We start from the raw sequence: 24,496 nt of genomic DNA on the forward strand, positions 1-24,496 counted from the left end.
TGTGATGGGTACAGTGAAGGGGGTGGTGGATGCAGGAGGAGGTGTCAGAAAAGACCTCAGGGAGGAGTTTACCTCCTATGAGCTGAGTAGCTGTTTCTCACTTAGATGAGGGCAGGAGGGAGGGCAGGAAAAGGAAACAGGAGTGAACTCTGTGTGTGTGTGTGTGTGTGTGTGTGTGTGTGTGTGTGTACACGTACTTGTGAGGGGAGGGCTGGGGCAGAAAGTGAGGGATACTGTGAGACTGGAGGAGGTGGGGGCCAGGCTGGACTTTGTGTCTTATAGAGATTTTAGAAAGATGACTCCAGCTGTGGTGTGGAGAAGAAATAGTGGCGGGCGTGACAGCTGGAAGGCGGGTGAGGAAGCGTCAGCTGTACTTTTCCAGGCAGGGGGCACCGTGAGTGTCCTTTCTTAGTTGCCGATGGTCTCCCTCCCGTCTGCACATTAATGACAGTCTTTGGGCTGGTGGATTGCCTTGTCATCCAGGAAGAGTAGAATGGACTAGAAGGTGGGGCTCTCGTCCCACCTTTTCCCCCCTGGGCTGCCTCCTGACTCCTGCATGTTAGGGACAGGAGAGGGGGTAGCCCAGCCGTCCCGGTTCTGACGTCCAGTGACCGCTCACCTCCCTCGTCCTCTGAGGGAAAGAAGATGCTCTCGCTGGCCCGAAGCGGAGAATCGTGATGTGTCGGGTGATGGACCGAACTTGGGGGGCAGTTGGGAGCCCTGAGGCTCCCCACGCTCTCCTACACCTTCCCCGCCTTCTCCCCAGTCTGCCCCCTCACCTGTGAGACCAGGGGCTCGACCTGCAGCATCCCGAAGGGGCCTTCGGGCTCTGAGGCTGAGCGAGTTGGGATTCTGCGTGGCGTTCTTTTTTCTATTTGTTTTGTTTGAATCCTTCAGCTTCTGAGTTCAGAAATGCTAAGTTAGGGGAAATGCCTTAAACTCTCGCCCTTTTCCAAAGTACCCCCATGAGAGCGTAAACATCCACGCGATTCTTTCCTTTTAATTTCAGTCTCGGGTGCAGCCCTGACCAGAGGTGGGATTGTTGTCAGAGACGCCCCATCCCACCGGGTAGGGGAGGAGGAGCCCGGGTCTTCACGTGGAGCTCCTCAGTGTAACTCTGCCCCCCACCCCTGCCCTCCATCAGATGGCCCCCTGCCTGGGAGGGAGCGCAGGAATGCAGTGTTTCTGGGAGGTCTGGAGATACGGACCTGTGGCTTCTTTTCTTTTTCAATTGATTTGGTCGCATTGGCCGGGGGGTGGGAGTTTCAAGGTTGCTGAAATCCACAGCCTCAACCTGCACAGCCTGGGTGGGGAGCATTCCTGGGGGGACCTTGAGTGGCTCTGTGGGGGGCAGGCATGGGAGACACAGCCGGGCCCCTGTGAGCCTCATGAGAAGGGCAGGCCTCACAGGGCACGGGGATGGCAGCTGAACTTGACCTGTTCCCACGCAGAGACGTAGGAGGTCATAGCAGTGGCGTCTGAAGGCGGTTCTGAGCCAGGATGCACTTTTCCCGGCCATCTCAGATCCTCAGGCTGCCAGATGCTCGAGTTTGTCAAGTTGTGGCTGAAAGAAACTTAGGAAATCTCCATTAATTTGCATAGTTGTGTTTTAAATAATGTTTCTTCTTCTAGTTTATTACAAGAGTAAAGCAGAAAGATACTCAGAAGGAATGTAGAAATCACTCACTTCTGTCTCCCAGAGAGACATGTTAAATGTGGAGTGTTGCTGTGATACTTGGGTTGTGTTACATGCTCATTTTACATCTGGCTGCTTTTCGACTTAGCGAGGGTGCATTGTCCTCTGACATAGTTTTTAAGTGGGACAGAAAAGCATTAGAAGGGGTACCAACCTCACCTCCCCAGCGGGCTGGGCTTCCCGCAGTTTCCTCTGAAATCTGTGTGCTTTGCTGCTCTCATGTCTACCTGTCTGTCTCATGGCCGCCTGTCTGTCGGGACACCTCACTTCCACGGTATCTCCATCTTTCCCTAGGAAAGGTCCCAGCTGAAGTGGGGGCCAGGTCACAGATATGTGTGTGGTATTATCGGTTAGCAGGGCTTTCGTGGGAGTTGGGGCCTATGATGTGACAGAGGACAGACTTGGCCATGTAGGGAGGAGCGTAAACCAGCTGCGTGACCTCGGTCAACCCCTCCCCTCATCCGGCTGCTCAAGGGGGAGCCAGCGGGTCAGGGCTGGGCTTCCAGCTTCAGAACCCCGTGACTGCCACCACGAGAAGCAGAGTGAGACGCTCCAGGTCAACGCAAGCTTGTCTTGCAGCCGAGGGGTGGAATGGTAATACGTCATCAGATCACTGAGGGGGTGATAGCATATCAGGGATGGTGAGGGCTTCCCAGCTTCCCAGAAGTCCATCATTTGCTTTAAGTGACCTAATCCTTGGGTTCTAGGCACTTGGGTTGTATGGTGCCTGAGGGACCACTTGGATCCACTTTGGACCAACGAGGAGTCCCTTAGCGCCTGACAGAGCATCCAAGTGTCTACCTGTCTTCAGTAATGGGACCAATGACACACCGAGGGGATGGCCCCTGTGCCAGTCCATTTACCAGAAGCTTCAGTATTAAGTACCAGCCTACTTCTTTGTAACTTCTGCTCATTTCTTCTGGCCCAGCCTAGGGGGCAGCCTCTACCCATGGCCCCTCTTCTCCGTGGCAGCCACTGTGGAAACTGCCCGCTAGCTGGCCTTGCCTCCGGAGACATTTGTCGGGCCCTTTCCACATTCCTTCCCTGCCCTGATCCCGTGAGGGTTTATACGCTGGTCTTCCTACAGAGATCTCCAAACAGATGTTCTTAGTGGTGGGTCCTGCTCTACCTGGGCCCCCCTTTGATGCAGCACCAACGAGCCCCAGTATCCGTGTTTGTGGGAACACACTGAGCATCCCCCTTGGTTGTGCCTGATGGTAGGAAGAATACGAAAAAGCCCTTTGGAGCTATTTTCTTCACGTCTCTAAATGATGGGGTGTGAAAGAGGGCTGCCTGTTAGCAGGACACTGGCCATGGATGGAGGGACAGAGGCTGTTGTTTCAGCCCAGGAAAATGGCTCAGAGCAGTCTAATCCATGAAGCTGGGTTGGCGTTGATGCCACCGCTGCAGCCGCTTCCAATTCCTTGGATGTTCTTTGCTCTGATTTGTCACGTGTGTGCAAATCAGAGGGACTGGTCCCTGGTGCCCGGCCTTAGGACCTCGCTTGATGGGGGTTGCAGCCTTGCTTTTTTCCTTTCCAGCTTTCTCCTGCACCCATAGACCTTGCTGTCTGACTTTGTCTCCTCTGGCCGCAGGTGGTGCTTCCCACGTTCATTCTCGAGAAGCGGTCCTTGCTGGAGATGTATGCAGACTTCCTGGCACACCCAGACCTGCTGCTGGCTGTCACCGCAGGGGCCACGCCACAGGACAGGGTCATCGGCTTCGTGGAGTATTACCTCACCGCCTTCCATGAGGGCCGCAAGGGCACCCTGGCCAAGAAACCCTACAACCCCATCATCGGCGAGACGTTCCACTGCTCCTGGGAGGTTCCCAAGGACAGGGTCAAGCCCAAGAGGACTGCTGCCCCTTCTCCCTCCGGCCATGAACACCCGATGGCCGACGACCCTTCCGAGAACTACAAAATGCGGTTCGTGGCCGAGCAGGTGTCCCACCACCCGCCCATCTCCTGCTTCTACTGTGAGTGCAAGGAGAAGAGGCTGTGCATCAACACTCACGTATGGACCAAAAGCAAGTTCATGGGCATGTCCGTGGGGGTCTCAATGATTGGGGAAGGTAAGCGAAATCGCTGGGTGGAGTTGGGCTCTGACCAAGGGACATTTGTGTACCTGATGGGCACTTGAGGTTTTGTGTGTGGAGGCCTTTGTTTTTATTTCGTTACGGAATTGGGAGTAAGTGGGCGGCTTGGAAATATGGGCGGGTTTTGCTATTTGGGAACCAGGTTCTGGTCGTTTCCCAAAGCGGCCGAGGTGATGGGGTAAGTGGGATGCAGCTGTTTGCCTCTGAGGCTGCCCACCTGGATCTTCACCTGCTACTCGTGTGTGAGCCGCCTTACAGATCCTTTTCTTTCCAGCTCTGTGTGAATATTAGAGTTGGCTTCAAATCTATGAAAACACATTTTTCTTCATTCTCACCAGTTTCTGGCTCACAAACAATGAAGATCATAGTGCTGCCTATTCAAAATCTGCTCATAAATAATTCCCAAGGCAAATCTCTGGAAGCTGGGCTTGCAGTTCTGAAGGGAAAACCCAGTATAATCAGACCACTCGTGGATCACACGTTTCTCTATTAGCAGATAGCTGTGAATGAAGGTTATTCATTGTATGAGGGAAACTATAATCATCCTTGTCAAATTCAGGAACCTGTGTTTGTGGTTCTTCAACTTCTTTTGAGTCATAAATCCCCATGAGATTCTGGCTGTAGACTCTCAGGAAAAAGAAAAATCCAGCACAGAATTTGGCTTTCAGTTTCAGGGCATACACGGCTCCTTGGAAGCCCTTTCCAAACCCCAGGAGATGAGAACACCTTTCATTGACATAGCATGCTCTTACTGAGCGCCTACTGGTTGCCAGCCACTGTCTTGGGAGCCATGGGTACTTGAATGAGCAAAACAGACAGAAGAATCTCTGTTCTCACAGAACTCTCTCTTCTGCTGGGGAAATACAATTGTGTAGTGCTTTGGAAGTTGTTAAGTTCTATGGAAAAAAATTAAGGTGGGAAGGGACCTGGGAATAAAATAAAGGATCTAGGAATGGTGGGGAGAGAGCAGTGGGACTTTGGAATGGGTTGGGGAGGCGGCTGGGAAGACGTCACCGAGAAGGTGACAGTTGAGCAAAGACCCAGGGGGTGATGAAGGACCCAAGAAGGTGATGAAGGACAGGCTTTGTCGATTACCTGGGGAGTGTGTCTTGGTGGAGAGAACAAGGCCAGAGGCAGAGGGGCCAGAGGCAGGGGCATCCCTGCATGCCGATCTGAGACTGGAAGCCTATGTGGCTGGAGCCAGGAGAAGGGAGGTGGGAGGGAGAAGATGCCGTCGGAGAGGTGACTGAGTCCAGGTCACGTGGGGCCTCGGGGGGCCACTGGCAGGGGTGTTGGCCATCCCACTAAGTGAGCTGCCAAGTCTTTGCAGGCTTTGAACAGAAGAGTATTATGATCTGACTTTTGGTTTAGCAAGATTGTTCCAGCTGCTTGTTGAAACTAGACCATAAGAGGGGGAAGGCGACGCAAGGAGACCAGTTAGGAGATTATGATAATAATCCAGGCAAAAGGCAATAGTGGCTTGAACCAGGGCAGGAATGGTGCGGAGGTAACACAGGGTGGGAATCTGGATGAATTCTGAAGTGGAGAGATCAGATGTGGGGTATGAGTGAAAGGTGATGCCAAAGCTTTTTTTTTTTTTTTTAAAGATATTACATAATCATTGACGCTATTCCCTACATTGTGCACTGCATACCCATGACTCATTTATTTTGCAACTGGAAGTATGTACCTCTTAATCTCCCTCATCTATTTCTCTTCTCCCCTCTGGCAACCACCTGTTTGTTCTGTGAATCTATGACTCTGTTTCTGTTCTGTTCTGTTTGTTCATTCATTTTAGATTCTACCTATAAGTGAAATCGTACAGCATTTGTCTTTCTCCGACTTATTTCACTTAGCATAATACCTTCTAGGTCCATCCCTGTTGTCACAAATGGCAGAATTTCATTCATTTTTATGATTGAATAATATTTCATGGTATATTTATACCACAATTTCTTTATCCATTTGTCTGTTGATGGGCACTTAGATTGTTTCCATATCTTGGTTATTATAAATAAGGCTGCTATGAACATAGGGGTGCATATGTCTCTTTTAATTAGTGTTTTCATTTTCTCTGGATAAATACCCAGAAGTGGAATTGCTGGATTGTATGGTGGTTCTGTTTTTAGTTTTTTGGGAACCTGCATACTGTTTTCCATAGTGGCTGCAACAATTTACATCCTACCAACAGTGTAGGAGGGTTCCCTTTTCTCCACATCCTCGCCACCGTTTGTTATCTGTGATCTTTTTGATGATGGCCATTCTGACAGGTGTGAGGTGATACATCATTGTGGTTTTGATTTGTATTTCCCCGATGATTCGTGACGTTGAGCATCTTTTCATGTGCCTCTTGGCCATCTGTATGTCTGCTTTGGAAAAATGTCTATTCAGGTCCTCTGCCTATTTTTCAATCGGGCTGTCTGGTTTTTTTTGATGTTGAGTTGTATGAGTTCTTTGTATATTTTGGATATTAACCCCTCATCGGACACATCTGGATTGGATGTGAGGTATGAGAGAAAGGCGACACCAGGCTTTTGACCTGAGCAACTAGAAGGATGGAATAGCCATTAACTAAGGTGGGGAAGACTGAAGAGGGGATTAGTTTGGAGAGAGAGCACAGGAGCCCAGTTAGGTTGTGTTGGGGTTTAGACATTTGAGAGGGGGGCTTGAGCAAACAGTGTCTCTACCGGCCAGAGTTCTGGGTGAGGTCCCGGCTGAGGTTAAAGCTTGTCATGTAGAGCCTGGAGACTTGTATGTGTTGCGTGTCTGTGTCGCGTGAAGGGTTGGCCTCTGATGTTCGGGGCTCGGCGGCCCTGTTCCTTCCAGGCAGCCGGTAGGGGTTGCAGCCTTCATTCACTCTGCACAGCCCTGGACAGACTCTTAAGGCTGTGAGTGTGTGGGACACCACGTAACACCCTCTGCTGAGACCCTCGGCTGTAGCATCCCTGGAGCAGAGCTGGGATTCGCTGCCCTCACTTCTCCCTGCTGGAAAATTCTACTTAGAACTTCTCAGTGAAGAAAGCAGAAGGAAGATTCTGGAGAGAGACCGTGGAAGGCCCCTTCCTGGCCACCCCCCCACCCCCATGTATTCCTGCTGTCGACAGGCCTGGAGAGGGTCAGGGGACCGTCTCTCATTCTTGTGAGGCTTTAAGTTTGTCTCAGTCCTTTCAGTAGCTACGTCCCCCTTTCTTTCATATTAATTAAATGTGAGCTCTGTAACACACAATTTTTCTGATTTTTCACACAAAATGCTTCTAAGAATCCCCAGACTTCAAAGCCAAAGGTTCTGGTTCCTGTCCTCAGGGCTCCTTTGGGGGATGGGTTATGGGGAGGGCGGGTGGGGGAGGTGGGATGCTTTTCCTTCCTCACTCCATTCCCTGCACTGATCCAGCAACTTCCATGAATTTGTTGATAGGGCACGAAGTGACATTTTTTTCCCACCTTTCATTTTTTCTTTTCTTTTCTTTTCTTTTTTTTTTTTTTTTAACTTTTGGCTGCCGTGAGGCTTGTAGGATCTTAGTTTCCCAGCCAGGGATCAAACCCGCGCCCCCTGCATTGGAAGCGATGAGTCTTAACCACTGGACTGACAGGGAGGTCCCTCCAACCCTTCATTTTAAAGATTAGATGGGTCCACTTGAAATTTTGTATGTAAATACATGGGCTTACGTTTTAAATGATTGCCCTAAGGCTGTGGCCTCTTTGGCTATAAAATGCCATTATCAAGTGCTTCGTTATGCTTTGAATTCCCCGAGGTTGTAGCTCAGAGACCTCCCCGGAATGGTCCCTCAGCTCTGACACTGAAAGTCCCTAAGCGTGACACTGTAAGTCCCTAAGCGTGACACTGTTGAGCCAACCCCGATATGACATCCATCCGCGGATGGAAGCAGCGGCGCCTCTGCTTGGTACCCACCCTCACCGCCCGGGACACAGCTCGTCCAGCTTCTCTTGAAACCCCTCCCTGCCAGAACTCCAGACCAGCACCCAGTAAATGGCACAGCCTCTGAATTGGGTCTGTGGGGATGGGCAGGGACCCGTTTGCCCATGAATGCCAGCACTGTGGGCCCTGAAGACCAGCTCCCCGGAGTTGCTTTCCGTGATTCTGTGCTTTCTTTCCAGAGTCAACGCCCTGTCGGAATATTTTGGTTCCTCAGAGTTATTTTAAATTTATCAGTTTGAAAATCTTAATGCTTGGCCTTATGTTTATTGATAAATCAATTTGTGGGATTTAAAGCAAAAATCTCCCAGCTTGAGGACTAGCTATGTCCTGGAAAGATGGATTATTCAGTGTTTTTCAGCTTCTCTCAGCAATTAGGCTAATTAAAAAGGAGCTTTCATTTGTGAGCCCGTTTGCAAGTCTAGTTTTAATATAGTCTTTTATTCATTATTAGGGACAGATTTTTGTATGCAATCTTGAAAAAAAGAGTCCTGGGAAGGCATAATTGCCAGTGATTTAATGAGTGAGCACACATTTATGGATTTTCAGAAAAGAGCCTGGGGGTGTGGTCTTGCCGGTGCTTTAAACCAGCCTTGCTCTGGGGCTCACTTTTCTGATTTCTGTGGACTTGCGGGAAGTTTCACCTTGGTTTGGAAGAGGTTTTTCTGAAGATGAGCGGGAGGAGGATGCCTCCCCACCCCCTATGTGTATCAGCCATCAGCAGATTTTGTGATTTCTTCTTTGTTCCCAAGTGGAAGTACCACTGCTAAGAATTCACCTGCCAAGAGATGGGGATGTGATCAGGATTCCAGCGGTGTAGCAGGCTGCGTGCCCTTAGCTGAGTTTCAGTGTTGCCTTTTTTACAGCCCCGTGAGGTGCGGGTACCGTTATCCCTGCATCACGGATGAGGCAGCTGAGGGGCAGAGAACTTAAGGTCACCAGGCTGGCGAGGGACGGAGGAGTTGGAATGATCCTCTAAGATCTCATCTAGGGCTTTTAAAAAATGGTGGCGTATGCTCCAGGTAAGTATGCTCTAAAGAAAATATCAGTGGTATGGTCCTACCTCACCAAGTTTATATTCATGAATGAGACCAGGAAGACTCAGCACGTGGTGCTCGTGGTTGTCGCGTGGTCCTGGCCCGCGGAGAGAGGCCACCGCAGGATGTGCAAACGGGTGGGGGGTCCCCAAAGTATGGCAGGTCAAAGCCTGGAAAGGTTGACAGCAGAGGGGGACATCGTAGACATCGGGGGTGGGGCAGTGCTGTCAGGGGACATTTGGGCCCCTGGGAGGACTTTACTGCCACATAGTCCATCAACATGGAGGGTGAGGATGGGGGACAGAGAGCTGCCTTCTCTGGGCCCTTGAAGGCAGGTGACAGAGGGACCGGCAGCCTCCTCCTCAGGGTCTCAGGGCCCCTCCCGCTGCCACAGGCCCTGAGGCTATGAGGATGCGGCTGGCACTCAGGGAACCGGAGGCTTGCGAGTAGAACTGGGGAGGAGGGGTTGGGGGGGGAGTCTGCTGGAGCCTCCCTCTTTCCAACTTCCACTTCCGGTTTCTCTTCACTGTTGGTGTCAGACCTGTTCGGCATGAACTTACCACCCGCTTCACTCTCTTCTTAGCAGCCTAATTCTAGGAAAGACACAAAGTACGCTTGGAAACAAAAAGTATACCAGGCCTGGCCATTCTTCTTCCAGGGTCCTGAGCACAGGCTGTAAGAAGCGACACATTGGTGTCGAATCCTCCTTGCAGACACAGGTCCACCCTTGTGCATCGCAGGACGGGCCTCAGCGGTCACCTGGGGCAGCTCTGCCCCCTGAACTGTGGGGAGGGATAAGTGACAGAGGGAGGGTGTTCCGTGGCCCAAGGCTTGGTTTTGGGGAAGATGGTGTAATTTCATTGAGAGCTCTGGCGAGCGGGGAGGTGGGGAGAAGTCAATGTGCTCTGATATTCAGTGTATTTGGTGTAGTGGAGCCGTGCTGTCTGTGCATTTATGTTACATGTATTCAATTCTCTTCCTGGTTAGGGAGAGAGATTTAAATGTTGCTGCGATCTCTGCCCCCCAGTCCTGCCCACGCGATTGTGAGTGACCTGAGTCTGCTTTTTCTTGGGGGGGGGGATCTTCTCTCCTGCCTGTGCCCATGTGTGAGCATCCCGCCTCCCTGGGGGAGGTCACAACTCCCAGATGCACATGGGCCCGTCACCTGGGGTTTCCACACCAGCCCCCTGTGTCTGGGGGTCAGCAGGTGTAACTTTGCTGGACTTACCTGGGGGTGAGGTTGCGGGTTCTGGACAAGCCTGGTTTGTTCCAAAATCTGTAGCTCATGGGCGATGCAAGGAGTTCTTAAGGGTAAATTGAGTGACTCCTGAGTACATCTTCATATTGACTTTGGAAACTCAGCATTCGTGATCCCTTTGTACCTTTAGTCCCGGGACTCTCCTCAGACTCTCCTGGCGAGCTCCCCAGGGCTGAAAGGGACACACACACGTACACTGTCTCTCTGCTGGGCAGATTCTATCTCTGTTGATTGATTGAATTTTTAAAATTTATTTTAATTTTATTGAAGTGTGGCTGATTTACAGTGTTGTGTTAATTTCTGCTCTACAACAAAGTGACTCAGTTATACGTATATGTGTGTGTGTGTGCGTGTGTGTGTAGGTATACATTCTTTTCCATATTCTTTTCCATTATGGTTTATTACAGGATGTTGAATATAGTTCCCCGTGCTATACAGTAGGACCTTGTTGTTTATCCATCCTATATGTAATAGTTTGCATCTGCTAACCCCAAACTCCCTCTCCATTCCCTCCCCCTTGGCAACCACAAGTCTGTTCTCTATGTCTGTGAATCTGTTTCATAGATAAGTTCATTTGTGTCATATTTTAGATTCCACATATAAGTGATTTCGTATGGTATTTGCCTTTCTTTGTCTGACTTCACTTAGTATGATAATCTCTAGGTCCATCCATGTTGCTGTAAATGGCATTATTTCATTCTTTTTTAGTGCTGAGTAATCTAGCTCTGTTGATTGAGATGCTTATCTAGCCTCAGAGAGGAGTACCGACCAGTCAAATTACTTAACCCCTCTGAGTTTCCGTTTCCACCTCCTCATTTAAAAATGATAATAATTAATGCTGTGTTGAGTAGTTGTGAAGCTCACAGAAGACACTGCATGTGAAGCCCCTGGAAGTGCTGGGTGGCCAGGAAGGGTCCCCCAGGGCACATGGAACCCCCTCCTCGCTCTTTCCAGTGGAGGAACCAGAGGCCCAGGGAGGGGACATCACTGACACCTCCAGTCACATAGTTCCGGCCGAAGGACAGAACTGACCTTCCTGAGGCTCTTGCTGCACTTGACCATTGCAGGCCCAGAGTGGGCAGGAATAGAGCTGGGAGGGCTTTTCTACAGGGAGTGAAGCCCCAGTGCGGGGTGGGAGGCCGAGAAGGCCCCTCACACAGAGCAAACCTCAGCAAGTCAGGCGTGCTGGTTCCCAGGCCTCTGCCAGCCCAGGAGGTGCTGCCCTCAGTAGAGGAGGCCCTGTGGGTGCCCGACCGGAGAGGCCAGAGCAGGGGCTGGGTGTCAGTGGACCAGCTGTACAGCAGTCCCGGGAGATGGCGCCTGTCGGGGTAGTTCACAGCAGCCTTTGAGAACTTGTTCAAAACTGTGGCTCCTTTCCCTAGAAAAAGAGACAAGCCCATGTCATTTTGCATTGTTTCAAGAGGATCAGGTCTCTCCAAGACTAGTACTTGGCTCCCAGCCTGGAGAACCTCTGATCAAGGGGTGGGTGCCCCCGGGTGGTGACAGCAGCTGTGCACTCTGCTTTGTAACTTCCTGAGAACCTTTGAGGTTGTCTCTGCTGCTCTCAGGATAAAGGTAGAGCTCCTTAACAGGCTTTTTCGAAGTTTAAAGACGAGGCCTGGCCCCTGTAGACCTGGGCAGCCTCCGTACCTATACCCACCACTTCCCTTTCTTCCCTGGGGCCCTTTTCTCAGACCCCCGTGCTCACCCGGCTCCTTCCCACCACAGGGCCTTTGCATATGCCTCCCCCTGCTTCTACTTTCCCTCCCCTCTTCCCCAACTCAACTCTTAGCCAGCTCGAGTGTCCCTTCCACCAGGAAGCCTCCCTTCCCAGCTCAGCTCCTGCTGCTGGAGGCCCCGGACACCTCCCCCTCCCACCCCATCACAGTCACAGTTTTGTGTTTGCGAGTGCTTCATGCACGCCCACCTTTCTCTTTGGCTCCTTGAGGGCAGAGAGCGGGTCTGTCTTGCTCACCATGTGTTCTCAGCATCTCTCACGCAGTAGACATGCAGCGAATAGATAAATGGCACGTGGGTGGCCGGCCTTTGCGGAGGTGGGAGGCGTGACGTCTGTTGCAGGAGCGTGTTTGGTTTCTCATCTTTGCGTCTTCTGGTCCCCAGTGATGCCCAAAGCTCAGCTTCTCTGTGCACCGGTACTGAATCGAATCTTGGAGACATAGTTTTGGGTGAAGTAGAAAAGGATAGCTTTATTGCTTTGCGAGGCAAAGGGGGACACAGTGGGCTCCTGCCCTCGAAAACTGTGTGTCCCAACTGGGGAGAATTTGATGAGGAGTTTTATAGCAATGGTTCAAGGGTGGGGTTGCTGACAAGATTAGGGTGTGTGCAGGGTCTCCTGTGCTATTAGGTCTCCTAATCTTTTTTTTTTTTGTGTGTGTGTGTGTGTGTGTCATGCGGGCCTCTCACTGCTGTGGCCTCTCCCGTTGCGGAGCACAGGCTCGGGACGCGCAGGCTCAGTGGCCATGGCTTACAGGCCCAGCCGCTCCGCGGCATGTGGGATCTTCCCGGACTGGGGCACGAACCCGTGTCCCCTGCATCGGCAGGCGACCCTCAACCACTGCGCCACCAGGGAAGCCCACCAGGGAAGCCCACGTCTCCTATCTTGATGAGCTTCTCTGGTCCCTTTAATCTTTTGCCTCAGGTGGTTTCTTGGCTGCTCCTCCCTTGATTAGCAACTGTTGCAATCTGCCCTTTGGACCTCAGGGAAGGTCATGGAGACTACAAGAAACAGAAGACAAAAGGCCTCGGTGCCCGGGAGCCCCTCAGGGTCCTCCTCGGTTTCACCAGCTGTGCTTTCCTCGTGTGCAAGCCTAACCCTTCCCTCCTGTCTTCCTCAGGTGTGCTGCGGCTCCTGGAGCATGGGGAGGAGTATGTGTTCACCCTGCCCAGTGCCTACGCCCGGTCCATCCTCACCATCCCTTGGGTGGAGCTCGGAGGAAAAGTCAGCATCACCTGCGCCAAGACCGGGTACTCAGCGACAGTGATCTTCCACACAAAGCCTTTCTACGGGGGGAAGGTCCACAGGTAGGAGGGGCTAGGGAGACTCCGTCTCTGTCCGATCACGATGCCCCAGGTTTCTTGTCTGCATCAGAAGACTGGGTTCCAGCCGTGGGATGAGTTGAAAAATCAAGATCAAGTTAACAGATCTGTTTCAGATGACATGTCTCACTGGGCAGCGTCTTGAACCCTCCCCAGTCTGACGATGTGTGGGTGGAACATGCCCCAGAGAACAAAGGGCTTCTGGCTTTATCGTAACCTCTCGCTTCCGAGGCCCGAGGCCTGACCTGCACTGATGCAGTCGTTCTGTGAGCTCCATGCAACATCCCGAATCCTGCATCTATGAGAGCAGGACCGTTTCTCTCCTTTTGGAAGCTGGGAAGCAGTCCTAAGAAACAGAAGGAGAGGCCCGCTGTTTGAGGGGAGCATCACCTCGTTTTTACGGCTCTAATTATAAATTTCCCCCTTTGGAGCAGATCGCTGGATAATAAGCAAGCCCCCATCTTTGACCTTTTTCTTGGAAAGTTTTTCTGGATGGCGTTCACGTGGGGTGCTGGAGTGTCCTCTGGAAAGTAGGCACCTTCAGTGGCCGTTTTGGAGCCAAACATACCAGCCCCCAAGAGCTGATTATGCACGTTTCTCCCCAGCTCCTCGGCCCCTCATGCCCCAGTGGTAGCTTGAGATCCGCTGTGGGTGGGGCAGCACAGAAACTGGCAAAAGCTGTAAACCAGGCATTTTCCCTCCTGGCGAGCCCGTCGTTAAAGCGTTACCAGCACAGCACGGATACCCTTCCGCTGTGTGCCGCTGGGAGGATTCCTGATGCCGCCCGGGCTCCCGGAGGTGTTCAGGCTCAGGGAGAAAAATTCCAGACCTGGGTTTGAAAACACCAAATTCATCCCAAGCTTGGCCATCAGAAAAAGAGGCCCCGGGCTTCTCCACCTCCCGTTTCTGCTGTGTTACTCTGCCTACAGCGGGCTCCTGGGGAGAGGGAGGTGGGCTCTGCCTTCACCCAGAGCTGAGACCGGGAGCCCCCGGGCCGGGTGGTTGAGGCAAAGGGCCACACATCGCCACCAGGGGCCCTTGTGAAGCCAGGCTGGAGGGGTTCGACCTTGTTTAGTGATCGAAAAGTTCCCCCTAGACTCTCACACTCTTTTGGTGGTTGAAATGTACACTATTAGTTGCTATTTGAGGGAGGAGAAGGGTATATATATATATATATTTTTTTTAAATTTTATATACATTTTTTATTGGAGTATAATTGCTTTACAATCTTGTGTTAGTTTCTGCTGTACAGTGAAGTGAATCAGCTATATGTATACATATATCCCCTCCCTCTTGGACCTCCCTCCCCCTCCCCCTCCCCCTCCCCCTCCCCCTCCCCCTCCCCTCCCCCTCCCCCTCCCCTCCCCCTCCCCTCCCCTCCCCCTCCCCCTCCCCTCCCCCTCCCCTCCCCCTCCCCCTCCCCTCCCCCTCCCCTCCCCCTCCCCCTCCCCTCCCCTCCCCCTCCCCTCCCCCTCCCCCTCCCCTCCCCCTCCCCTCCCCCTCCCCCTCCCCCTCCCCCTCCCCTCCCCTCCCCCTCCCCTCCCCTCCCCTCCCCCTCCCCTCCCCCCCCTCCCCCCTCCCCCTTCCCACCCATCTAGGCCATCGCAGCACTGCGCTGAGCTCCCTGTGCTATATAGCAGCTTCCCACTATCTATTTTACACATGTTGTAGTGTATTTATGTCAAACCTAATTTCCCAATTCATCCCACCCTCCCCTTCGCCTCCCGCATCCCGTGTCCACACATCCGTTCCCTATGTCTGCCTTTCTATTCCTGCCCTGCAAATAGGTTCATCTGTACCATTTTTCTAGATCCCACATATATGCGTTAATATACGATATTTGTTCTTCTCTTTCTGACTTACTTCACTCGGTATGACAGTCTCTGGGTCCATCCACGTCTCTACAAGTGACCCAATTTCATTTCTTTTTATGGCTAATATTCATTGTATATATGTGCCACATCTTCTTTATCCATTCATTTGTCGATGGACACTTAGGTTGCTTTCATGTCCTGGCTATTGTAAATAGTGCTGCAGTGAACACTGGGGTACATGTGTCTTTTTTAATTATGGTTTTCTCAGGGTATATGCCCAGTAGTGGGATGGCTGGGTCATATGGTAGTTAGTTCTACTTTAAATGACACAATAGACCAGATAGACTTAATTGATATTTATATTTTGTTTTTACTGAGTTTTGTGATTTCCACCCCAATAATAACATCTTATAAAACCTTGGCGTTTTTATCAAAACTAAGAAATTGATGAAATTCAACTAAACAAATCACAGTATATAGTGTAAAACGTATAATTTTCAACCGCCTATCTAATTTATTGTCAAAAATCAGTAAAACAATATTAATTGAAAAAAACTAAGAAATTGGGGGGATAAATTAGGACTTTGGGATGGACATATACACACTACTATATATAAAATAGGTAAACAACAAGGACCTACTGTATAGCACAGGGAACTATGTTCAATACCTTGTAATAACCTATAAGGGAAAAGAATCTGAAAAAGTATATGTGTATGTGTGTGTGTGTGTGTGTGTGTGTGTAACTGAATCACTTTGCTGTATATTTGAAACTAACACAACATTGTAAATTAACTATACTTCAACTGAAAAAAAACTAAGAAATTAACATTGCTGCATTGCTATGAACTAATCTACAGACTTTATTCAGATCCTATCTGTTTTCCCACTGATGCTTTTTTCTGCTCAAGGATATTAGATCACATCTTAAGAGCTAGTCTTTGAGCAAAAGAGCAAAAAGCAACCCCATAAAAAAAAATCTCTACATGTGAGGATGCCTTTTGAAGTCGGTCTCTGTTCTAATAATCTTGCAAAGCATGTTTATTCGATGCTTCATTAATTCAGGGTCACAGCAGAAGTGAAGCACAACCCGACCAACACCATTGTGTGCAAAGCCCACGGGGAGTGGAATGGGACCCTAGAGTTCACCTACAACAACGGGGAGACCAAGGTCATTGACACGACCATGCTGCCAGTGTACCCCAAGAAGATCCGACCCCTGGAGAAGCAGGGCCCCATGGAGTCCAGGTGGGGACCAGGCCATGTGTTCCTCTCCAAGCTTTGTTGTCCTCAGCACTTAACCCAAGGGGCAGAGAGGAAGCCCAATGCAAAGGGGCCAGGAATCGCATTCTAATTCCTTTGGAAACTTGATTGTCCTCCGTATGTCACTTAGGTGTAGATCCTTTGTTTAGTTGCTCTGCAGTCATGGGTTGGAGTGTGAAGACAGCCCGCCCAGACTTTAATGCCTGTCCTAAAAGAGTTTGTCAACTCTGTGGGTCTGTTACTTAATTGCAAAGTTAAATACAGAGAGATGCTAGTAATCAAAGAACTGTGCAGCAAAGCAATGAGATACTTTTTTTTTTTCTTACCAGATTAGCAACATAATTCAAAAAAATTCAGTGCCTGCAAGGCTGTGATAAAATTAACACTCTATGCCCTGTGCTTCTGGTAGGAAGGTGTGCAGGTTAGCTGTTTGGATCAGTAGCTTTAAATTTGTGAGTTCACCTCTTGTAGTCCATTTCTGGGAATCTCATCTAAGGGAAAATTCTTCAATTCACAAAAGGTTTTAAATATGAAATTTGGGTATTTAAGAAAAAAAGCTAAAAGATAAACAAAAGGAAGAAAAAGAAACCATCTAACTGTGCAACAACTGGAAAACAGTTAAGTGAATTATGGAGAATTCACTCTATCATATGAATATCCCACAAGCCACTTAAAGTGATGTTTATGCAGGTACAGAAGCAGAATCTTCTGGAAATATGCCATTTTAATTTTTTAATCCAGGAGGTCAGCCAGCTACGGCCCATGGGCCAGATCCCATCTCTGGCTGATTTTTGTAAAATTTTACAGGAACACAGCTGCGTCCTTTTGTTTGTATCTTGTTTGTGGCTGCCCTCTGGCTACAATAGCAGTGAAACAGTTGCGACTGAGATCAAATGCCTGCAGAGCCTAAAACATTTACTCTCTGGCCCTTTACAGAGAACGTTTGCTGGCCCCCGCTCTTACCTAAAAGCATGCTGATCTGTAGAAAGAGGATATAGGGTTAAAGTGAAATTACAGATGATTCTCTGAAAGGGTTTGCCATTACAAGAAGAGTTTGTAATGAAATTGGAAAGGTGCTTTTTATGTGGAAACAAAGCAGGGATACCAGTGTGTATAAATTATACATTATCACCGAGTTTAATAGAAAGAGGGCTGCAGTGTCCTGGAAACTTGGCTTTGTGGTAGGATTAGTCCACTCGTTCTTGTTGATCAGAGTGTAACCTTCTCTGAGTCCAAATGGAGGGCGTGAACCCAGCCCTTTGGGCTGTGACAGGAAGGAATCCCTCCCCTGGCCTCTGACGACACCTCCCCAGAATCAGGGGCCCTGTGGTTGCTGTCACAGCACCGCTTGTTTCTGGTATGGCTGTTGAGAACAAAACTATGATTCCTTTGAGCTGTTCTTCCAAGACTGTTGAGTAGGTTAGCTGCTCCTCATTAAGCCTTGCTGGGAGTGGGATGGATAGAGGATGGAGTCTGGAACCAGAGAGAGGGGCGTATCGCCTCTTCTTGTCTCGCATACGTGGACTTCACTGGAACCTGGACCTGGGCTGTTGACAAACCCAGCAGCCCACCTTGTTCCCTGAGGCGGGAATGGCCTTGAGGTGTAGCACCTGCCACTCAGAGCACCTGAGCCCAGTCACCTGTGCCAGGCCTCACCTGAGGAGGCGAAGGAGGGCCCACCTAGTGGTCTCAGCCCCACAGTGGCCCGGCCCCCACCAGCCCCTGTGCAGGGGAACCCCTGCCCCATTAAGGGGAGAGTGAAGCTGCTCTTACGTCGGCCCACTGCTGTCAATGTGCTCGCGATGCTCAGAGCCCGGCCGGCGCAGGCATCCTGCTCGGGCTGGAGCCTTCCACGCAGCGATGCTGGCCACACCTGGCCTAGCCACCACCTGGCCCTTGGCCACCGGGACCTCCGCTTCTAGCAAAGGCTCCCCTGGGCTTCCTTTTTGCTTTTCTTGCCGACTTGCCCCCGCCCTCTCCGCCCTGAAGGCTTTTCTGCTTTTCCCTTTGTCCTGAAGTTCAGAGCCTTACGAAGCAGAGCCCCTCCAGGGGGCTCTTGGTTGGACCCTGTGGGTGTCTGGGCAGAGCCCTTGACCTGTGGGCCGGTTCTTTGCTCACCACCCCATCTGCAGTCCCTGGGGCCCTCTACCCTCTAAATTTGGGGCCACTATTTTATGATGGGCCTTATCAGGGGAGGTCCTGCCCTGAGAGCACCCCGACCCTGGATGCCCGGGCACCCAGTCCTTCCCTCAGCGCCGGGTGTGTGTTGAGGGTTCAGGTGATGGCAAAGACTGATTTGACCCGGCACCCAGCCCTCCCTGTCTCCTTCCCCACCTGCCTTTCCTGTTTTAGGCCATCTTTTCCCCCTCTTAAGTCAGCTATCAGGGCACGGTAGAAAGAGCAAGCGCTGTGAGGCTGGTAGGACCTGGCTTTCTCCCACCTTCCAGAGGTTTCTCCTGTGTAAGTTAGGAGCCAGGGTGCCACTGTACCCTCTGCATGGTGGGGTGCTGGGCGGCGGTGGGCAGGCTGGCCTTGCAGCCAGAGCCTGGGCCCCATCGGTTCCTGGGCTCGGGTCCCACAGGAGGGCTGCTGTCCTGGATGCACTGGCCACTCCCCTGCGGGCTCCTGGCCCAGGATCTAACGGGGAGCGTCTGCTCAGCCCCAGCTGCAGAGACATCATGTCCCCAAAGCCGGGGGTGGGGGTAGGGGTGCTGGTGATCGCTGCGGAGAAGTCCGCTGGTTCCCTCGTGCGGAATCCCGACTGGTCCTGATGTGCTGAAGTGAGGAAGTGTCCCCCCTTCACCTCAGTGCTGCTCGTCCCCCTCCAGCACAGAGTGGGACTGGAGGGGGCACCCCGGCTTCCTGAGGAGGGAAGCTGCCACCTTCTCCAGTGAACGAAGGAGTGAGTGAATGAATGAGTGTGTCTAACTTTGCGTGTGGACACGGGGAGGTGACGGATCCCCCAGTGTCTGTAACTCCTAATACGGGGCTCCCGGTGGGAGAGCAGCCACTGTTCACATCCATCAGCTTGCTGACCTCGGGCAGGTCACTTCACTTTATGTGGATCTGTTTTTCTCCCCTTTACAATGGGGTGATAGTAGCACATCTATATCCCTGGGGTGTTGTGTTGATGAGATGAGTTAGTCCATATGTAAAATGTTTAGGAATGTGGTGAATGCCCCGTGGCAGGGTCTGCTGTAGATTTTGTCTGTAGGAGCAGTTTGATTGCTCCAGTCTTCCCTAGGTTGGTCTAGATGCTCAGAGCCCGGAGGCGAGAGGGGATTCAGATCTGGGTGCAGGTGGGGCCCTGGGCCTGTGGAGTGAGCTGCTCACCCCCTCCCGCCCCGCAGCCCAGCATCCTTGGCTCGGGCCCTTCCTTGCCCAGGACCGAAGGCCTCAGGCTGCTGGCCCTGCCTGACTGTTTCCTGTCCCCAATGACCCCCGCCCCCAGGAACCTCTGGCAGGAGGTGACCCGATGCTTGCGGCTGGGGGACATCGACGCCGCCACCGAGCAAAAGCGGCGGCTGGAGGAGAAGCAGCGCGCGGAGGAGCGGAAGCGGGAGAACCTCCGCACGCCCTGGCGGCCCAAGTACTTCATCCAGGAGGTGACCCTACCGGGCGTCCTGGGCGGGGAGGACGGGCTGTCCCCTATCGCGGCCGCCGGACGGGCGGGGGTGCCTGGGAGATCTGGGCATGGTGGCCGTGGCTCACCCATCAGGGAGGCGCACCCGCCCGCAGGGAGGCGCACCCGCCCGCGGGGAGGCACGGAGTGGGGCTGCGGCTCTGGAGGCGTCCTGCTTCACAAAGACCACAGCCCTGCTGCTCTGCCTTCAGTAGCAGATTGGTCGGGAAGCCCCTCCCAGCCCAGCTCCACACCTGGGTGGGTTGGAACCTTCTCCATGACAGCACCCTTTCAGAGCTTTGCCTCCCAGGGGGCCAGTGGGGGATGGACGTGCCGGGGAGGCCCGCGGGGGTCCGCCTTCCCGCGCTGCTGCTGGAAGTGGTGTTGGAAGGGGACCCCCCACGCCCCTCATCCCCCGACTGCCCGCCCACTGGGCAAGGCGCCCTGTGCCCAGTTGTTTGTGGCACAGCCGGGCAGCATTCTGAGAACAGAATTGGAAATGACAAAGGTGTAGGAGCCACAATTTTTGTGTGTGTGTGTGTGGTACACAGGCCTCTCACTGTTGTGGCCTCTCCCGTTGCGGAGCACAGGCTCCGGACGCGCAGGCTCAGCGGCCATGGCTCACGGGGCCAGCCGCTCTGCGGCATGTGGGATCTTACCGGACCGGGGCACGAACCCGCGTCCCCTGCATCGGCAGTCGGACTCTCAACCACTGTGCCACCAGAGAAGCCTGGTGCCACAATTTTTAAGGCAGGCTGGTCAGGAGCCTGGCAGCATCAATGAGAGAAACAGGCTGGTGAGGGCGGGGCAGACCCAGGGTCCGTATCTAAAAGGGTGGATGCCACTGACCTCCAGGCCGTCACAGGCTGATGGCCCAGTTCTTCAAGAGAAGCCAGAAATCAGAATTTTTATGAGATCTGATATTCACCTGGTGTCAAGGAATTTTTAAAAATTTAAACACTGAGGGCCAATTGAAATCTGTCTGGGCTTTCCTTGCCTAGGCACTGCTGGTGTCTGACTTCTGCTCCTTGGAAGGATGGCTCCGTGGAGCTGGAGGTCTGTGGGGAGAGTTAGTGACCTTGAGGTGGGCTTCTGGTCTGAAGCAGGAAGCAGCCACGTGTCTCCTAGAGGCGGGAACTAGGGCCGTGGGCTGAGCACAGATGTCAAGGTCAGATGCTGGTTCAGACGGGAAGTCTGCTTGGGGAGACTCTGAGTGTATCCCTGTCTGGAGGCCTTGCCCAGGGGAGGTGACTCTGTATTAGTCAGGGTTCTTCAGAGAAACAGCACAGAACCAACAGAAGATAGAAATTTAAATAGATTTATTATGAGATTGTGGAGGCTGAAAAGCCATGGGATCTGTGGTTTGCAAGGTGGAACCGCAGGAAAGCCAGTGGTATGATTCAGTCCAAAGGCCTGAGACCCAGGGGAGCCGATAGTGTGAATCCCAGCTGAGGGCAGGAGTCAGGATGAGGTGTCAACTCCACAGTGAGGCAGGAAAGAAAGGGCCGATTCCTGCTTCCTCCACCTTTTGTTCCATTCAGGTCCTGGGCAGATTGCATGATGCCCACCCTCATGGGGGTGGGATATCTACATTACTCCACCCACCCTCATCTGGAAACACCGCCCCCTCCCCTGGGCTCAGAAACAGTGTTTAATCCGGGGCCAGTCAACACATAAAATTAACCATCACAGAATCCCCCAAGGATCCTTCTGCTGGATCTGGTCTCTCTGAGACAACTAGGTTGCCTGGCTTCTGTGTAAAGTTGCACATTAAAAAGTAAAATGACAACAACCAAAAAACATCGTTTTCCTCCCATAGGTTGTAAGAAAAGCCAGTCTGTTTATAACAGGAGGCTTGAGGATATTTAAAGAATACAAATCATCCCAGCACCAGCATGATTACCATTCAGTACATCCCTCTAGTCTAGCACCAGATTGCATACCATTTTGATTCTTGCCTTTTTCTCCCTGGTATTTGACCGGTGTCCTCTCCTGTGTGTGCTGATGTCTTTTGACTGCTGCCTTGCGTGTGCCCTTTGCTGGGCACTCCCCTCCAGGCTGGTGGGTGGTAAAAATCACTGGTTTGGGCCGATTCCTCCTATTCAGGCCCTTGTCTTTTCTCTTCCCTGTCCGTTTGTCCAACTACCCTCCTTTTTCTCCTGTCTCCCTTTCAAAGGCCTTTTTTTTTTTTTTTTTTTTTTTTTTTGGCCAACTAATCTTCCTTGATGTAAACCAACAAAGCCCTCCCCCTCGTTACTTTGGTCATTTTGTGGGGTTTCCTCCCAAAATGCCAGATACGAAGATCCCATGGGCTCTAAAAAGCAGCCGGGCTGAGGAGGGGTGGTGAGACCACCAGCATGGCTTGGCTGTGAGACATCAGGAGAGGCCGGCACACAGGTTGGTGGTCCTGAACAGATAGATGGTAACCAGTACTGCATGGTACTGTGTGGAACTGGCGCAGCAGGGGATACCCTTGCTTCTCCCCTTGCCTCGCCGACAGGTCTCCATGTAATGATGTGTCCTCCTCTCTCTTGCAGGGTGACGGCTGGGTATACTTCAATCCGCTTTGGAAGGCACACTAATGGGTGGAGATGCAGAGCTTTCAGAAATGGTCCTGTTTTTGTAGGAATTAAAGTGGTTCAGTATCAAGGTTCTGCTGGTATTCCCTGAGACCTCTTGATAGCATTCAAGACATGGTACCTGAGAGAGAAATTACGTGCTGTGAAAAATGCACCCCCAGACTCTACTATGGGATTGAATTTATTCAAGAGCCATTTGGGGCATGCGTGTGCACACACGTCTGTGTGCAAGCTCTCGGCACACTGTTCACACGCATGCGCTGTGTCTGCTGGATATTATTACACATGTAAATAGTGCACTTACCAATACTGAAGTGGGTAATTATGAGCTCCTTTTTATCAATGAGGTTTGGAGTTTTCTACTTTTCACTTTGCCAAATACTTTTGCACTCACAAAGTATTCTCCAACTGACAACTCCTGTCCAAACAAGGGTGAACTGGCGTGGCCCTGCTGCTGTGCGTCTGGTAGAAGGTGGCTGTCATTTCAGAATTATCGCTGTGCTTCCCACTCCCCTCCCAAGTCAACATTTGTTTGTCCATATGCAAGACAGATAACTGCCATTTCCTGCTGGATGGGGAGCGGGCAGGAAGCTGTTAATAAAGGTTTATGCCAGAGCCTTCCAGGATGGAGCACCCCTGGGAGAGCCTAGAGCCAGGCCTACCTTGGAATATTCCTCCCATCTCCTTGCCCCAGAAGCTTTCTGATAATTTCTCATGCTCAAAGCTCTAGTCATACAATTTTCAGAAGCTGCTTCTTTCATGGTAGAAAACAAGTCATATGGAGACTGCAATACTTTTATCTTGAAAAAAGGGCTTTAGAAATGAAATGCACGCATGCATATACACACATGCACCACCACAGCCTCAATCTTATATTTCATTTGGGGAAAGATAAAAGAATATCCTGTGGATTTTTTTTAAAGTGCACCTCTTGTTTGACCCGAATTCTGCAAGGAAACCACTGTGATTAAAACATCCATAAAGCCTGCATAAGTGTTTCATGGTTTCAGTTCAATTTCAGTCTTCAGCCTTTACAAATGAGGTCAAGACATGACCAGAATATAAAGCAAGGAGAAAATGAAGTATTTGATCTTTGCTCAATGCTTAATTTATTTTTTACTGTGCCACTCTAATGAGAATATTTATACAATCCAGTAGCATGAATGCTTCTCTGTAGTAATACTAATTTTGTGCCTTTTGTCTGCTTTCTTAAGACCAATTGTTCACACTTTGTAGATATTAGACAAATATATTTCGATTAAATACTATACTTATCTGTGTGTCTGTATTTTATTTTTAGGGATTCCAAAGTTCTGTTGGAATTGGTGGCTCTGAATGAACTCAAATTTTATTGATTAGTGTTAATTTGATGTGAACAGCAGTCATATTTTCATCAAAACATCATGTATGGATATTTTGTGACAAGGTCATAAGGTCACATCTAGTGAATAGTCTTGTTTTGAGAGTCATAAGGTCACATCTAGTGAATAGTCTTGTTTTGAGAGAAGTGACTTACCAGGCAAAACCATAATGCAAGCTTGTTCCAGTCCATCTTCTTAAAACATCCGGGAGAGTAAAGTGTTTGGAACCATTTTATTTCTGAGAGGGAAAGTGGAATAGATGCTATTTTGAGAAGAAAATCCTCAGTGAGAAGACCGAAAAGTGATCACTGTGGTGTTTTTAGATTTTCCAGTCTTATACCAGAGTATAAACCATCTGGGTAGTAAAAAATGGAGAAGGGTCACTTTTTTGGGGGGGGGGTCATTTTGCCTTTTTAAAAATTGTGAAAATATCATATAAAAAAGATGTACATGAAACATAATACTGTTCCAAGAATAATTACAAACACCCATGTACCCACTGCTTAGGGAAAGAAACCTGTTTGTTCATTACCTTAAAAGCCACCTTTGTGCCCCGAGAAAATTGTGCCCCTACAAAATTCTGCTCCTGGACCTCAGAGGTAACACTGTCTTGACTCCTGGAGTAATCATCCTCTTGGCTTTTTTTTTTTTTAATTTTAATTTTATTTTTTTACACAGCAGGTTCTTATTAGTTATCCATTTTATACATATTAGTGTATATATGTCAATCCCAATCTCCCAATTCAACACACACACACACACACACACACACACACAC

General features: G+C 50.7%; 1 protein-coding gene across 2 annotated transcripts in view; it reads left to right on the top strand.

Moving 5' to 3' along the window:
- The window catches only part of OSBPL10 (oxysterol binding protein like 10), a gene marked incomplete at its 5' end in the record, with an annotated part of 290,987 nt that extends 268,592 nt beyond the window's left edge, over nt 1-22,395 (top strand). For both annotated transcript variants that reach the window (XM_079712260.1, XM_079712261.1), the window contains 5 exons: nt 3,292-3,769; nt 12,878-13,064; nt 15,959-16,141; nt 19,608-19,761; nt 22,316-22,395. In XM_079712260.1, coding sequence (XP_079568386.1) covers nt 3,292-3,769; nt 12,878-13,064; nt 15,959-16,141; nt 19,608-19,761; nt 22,316-22,360 — 1,047 coding nt within the window. In that variant the 3' untranslated portion in view covers nt 22,361-22,395. The remainder of the gene's footprint in view (nt 1-3,291; nt 3,770-12,877; nt 13,065-15,958; nt 16,142-19,607; nt 19,762-22,315) is intronic.
- Nucleotides 22,396-24,496: the final 2,101 nt, after the last annotated feature.

The sequence above is a fragment of the Hyperoodon ampullatus genome (genome assembly GCF_949752795.1).
Source record: "Hyperoodon ampullatus genome assembly, chromosome: 10".
NCBI lineage: Eukaryota > Metazoa > Chordata > Mammalia > Artiodactyla > Ziphiidae > Hyperoodon > Hyperoodon ampullatus.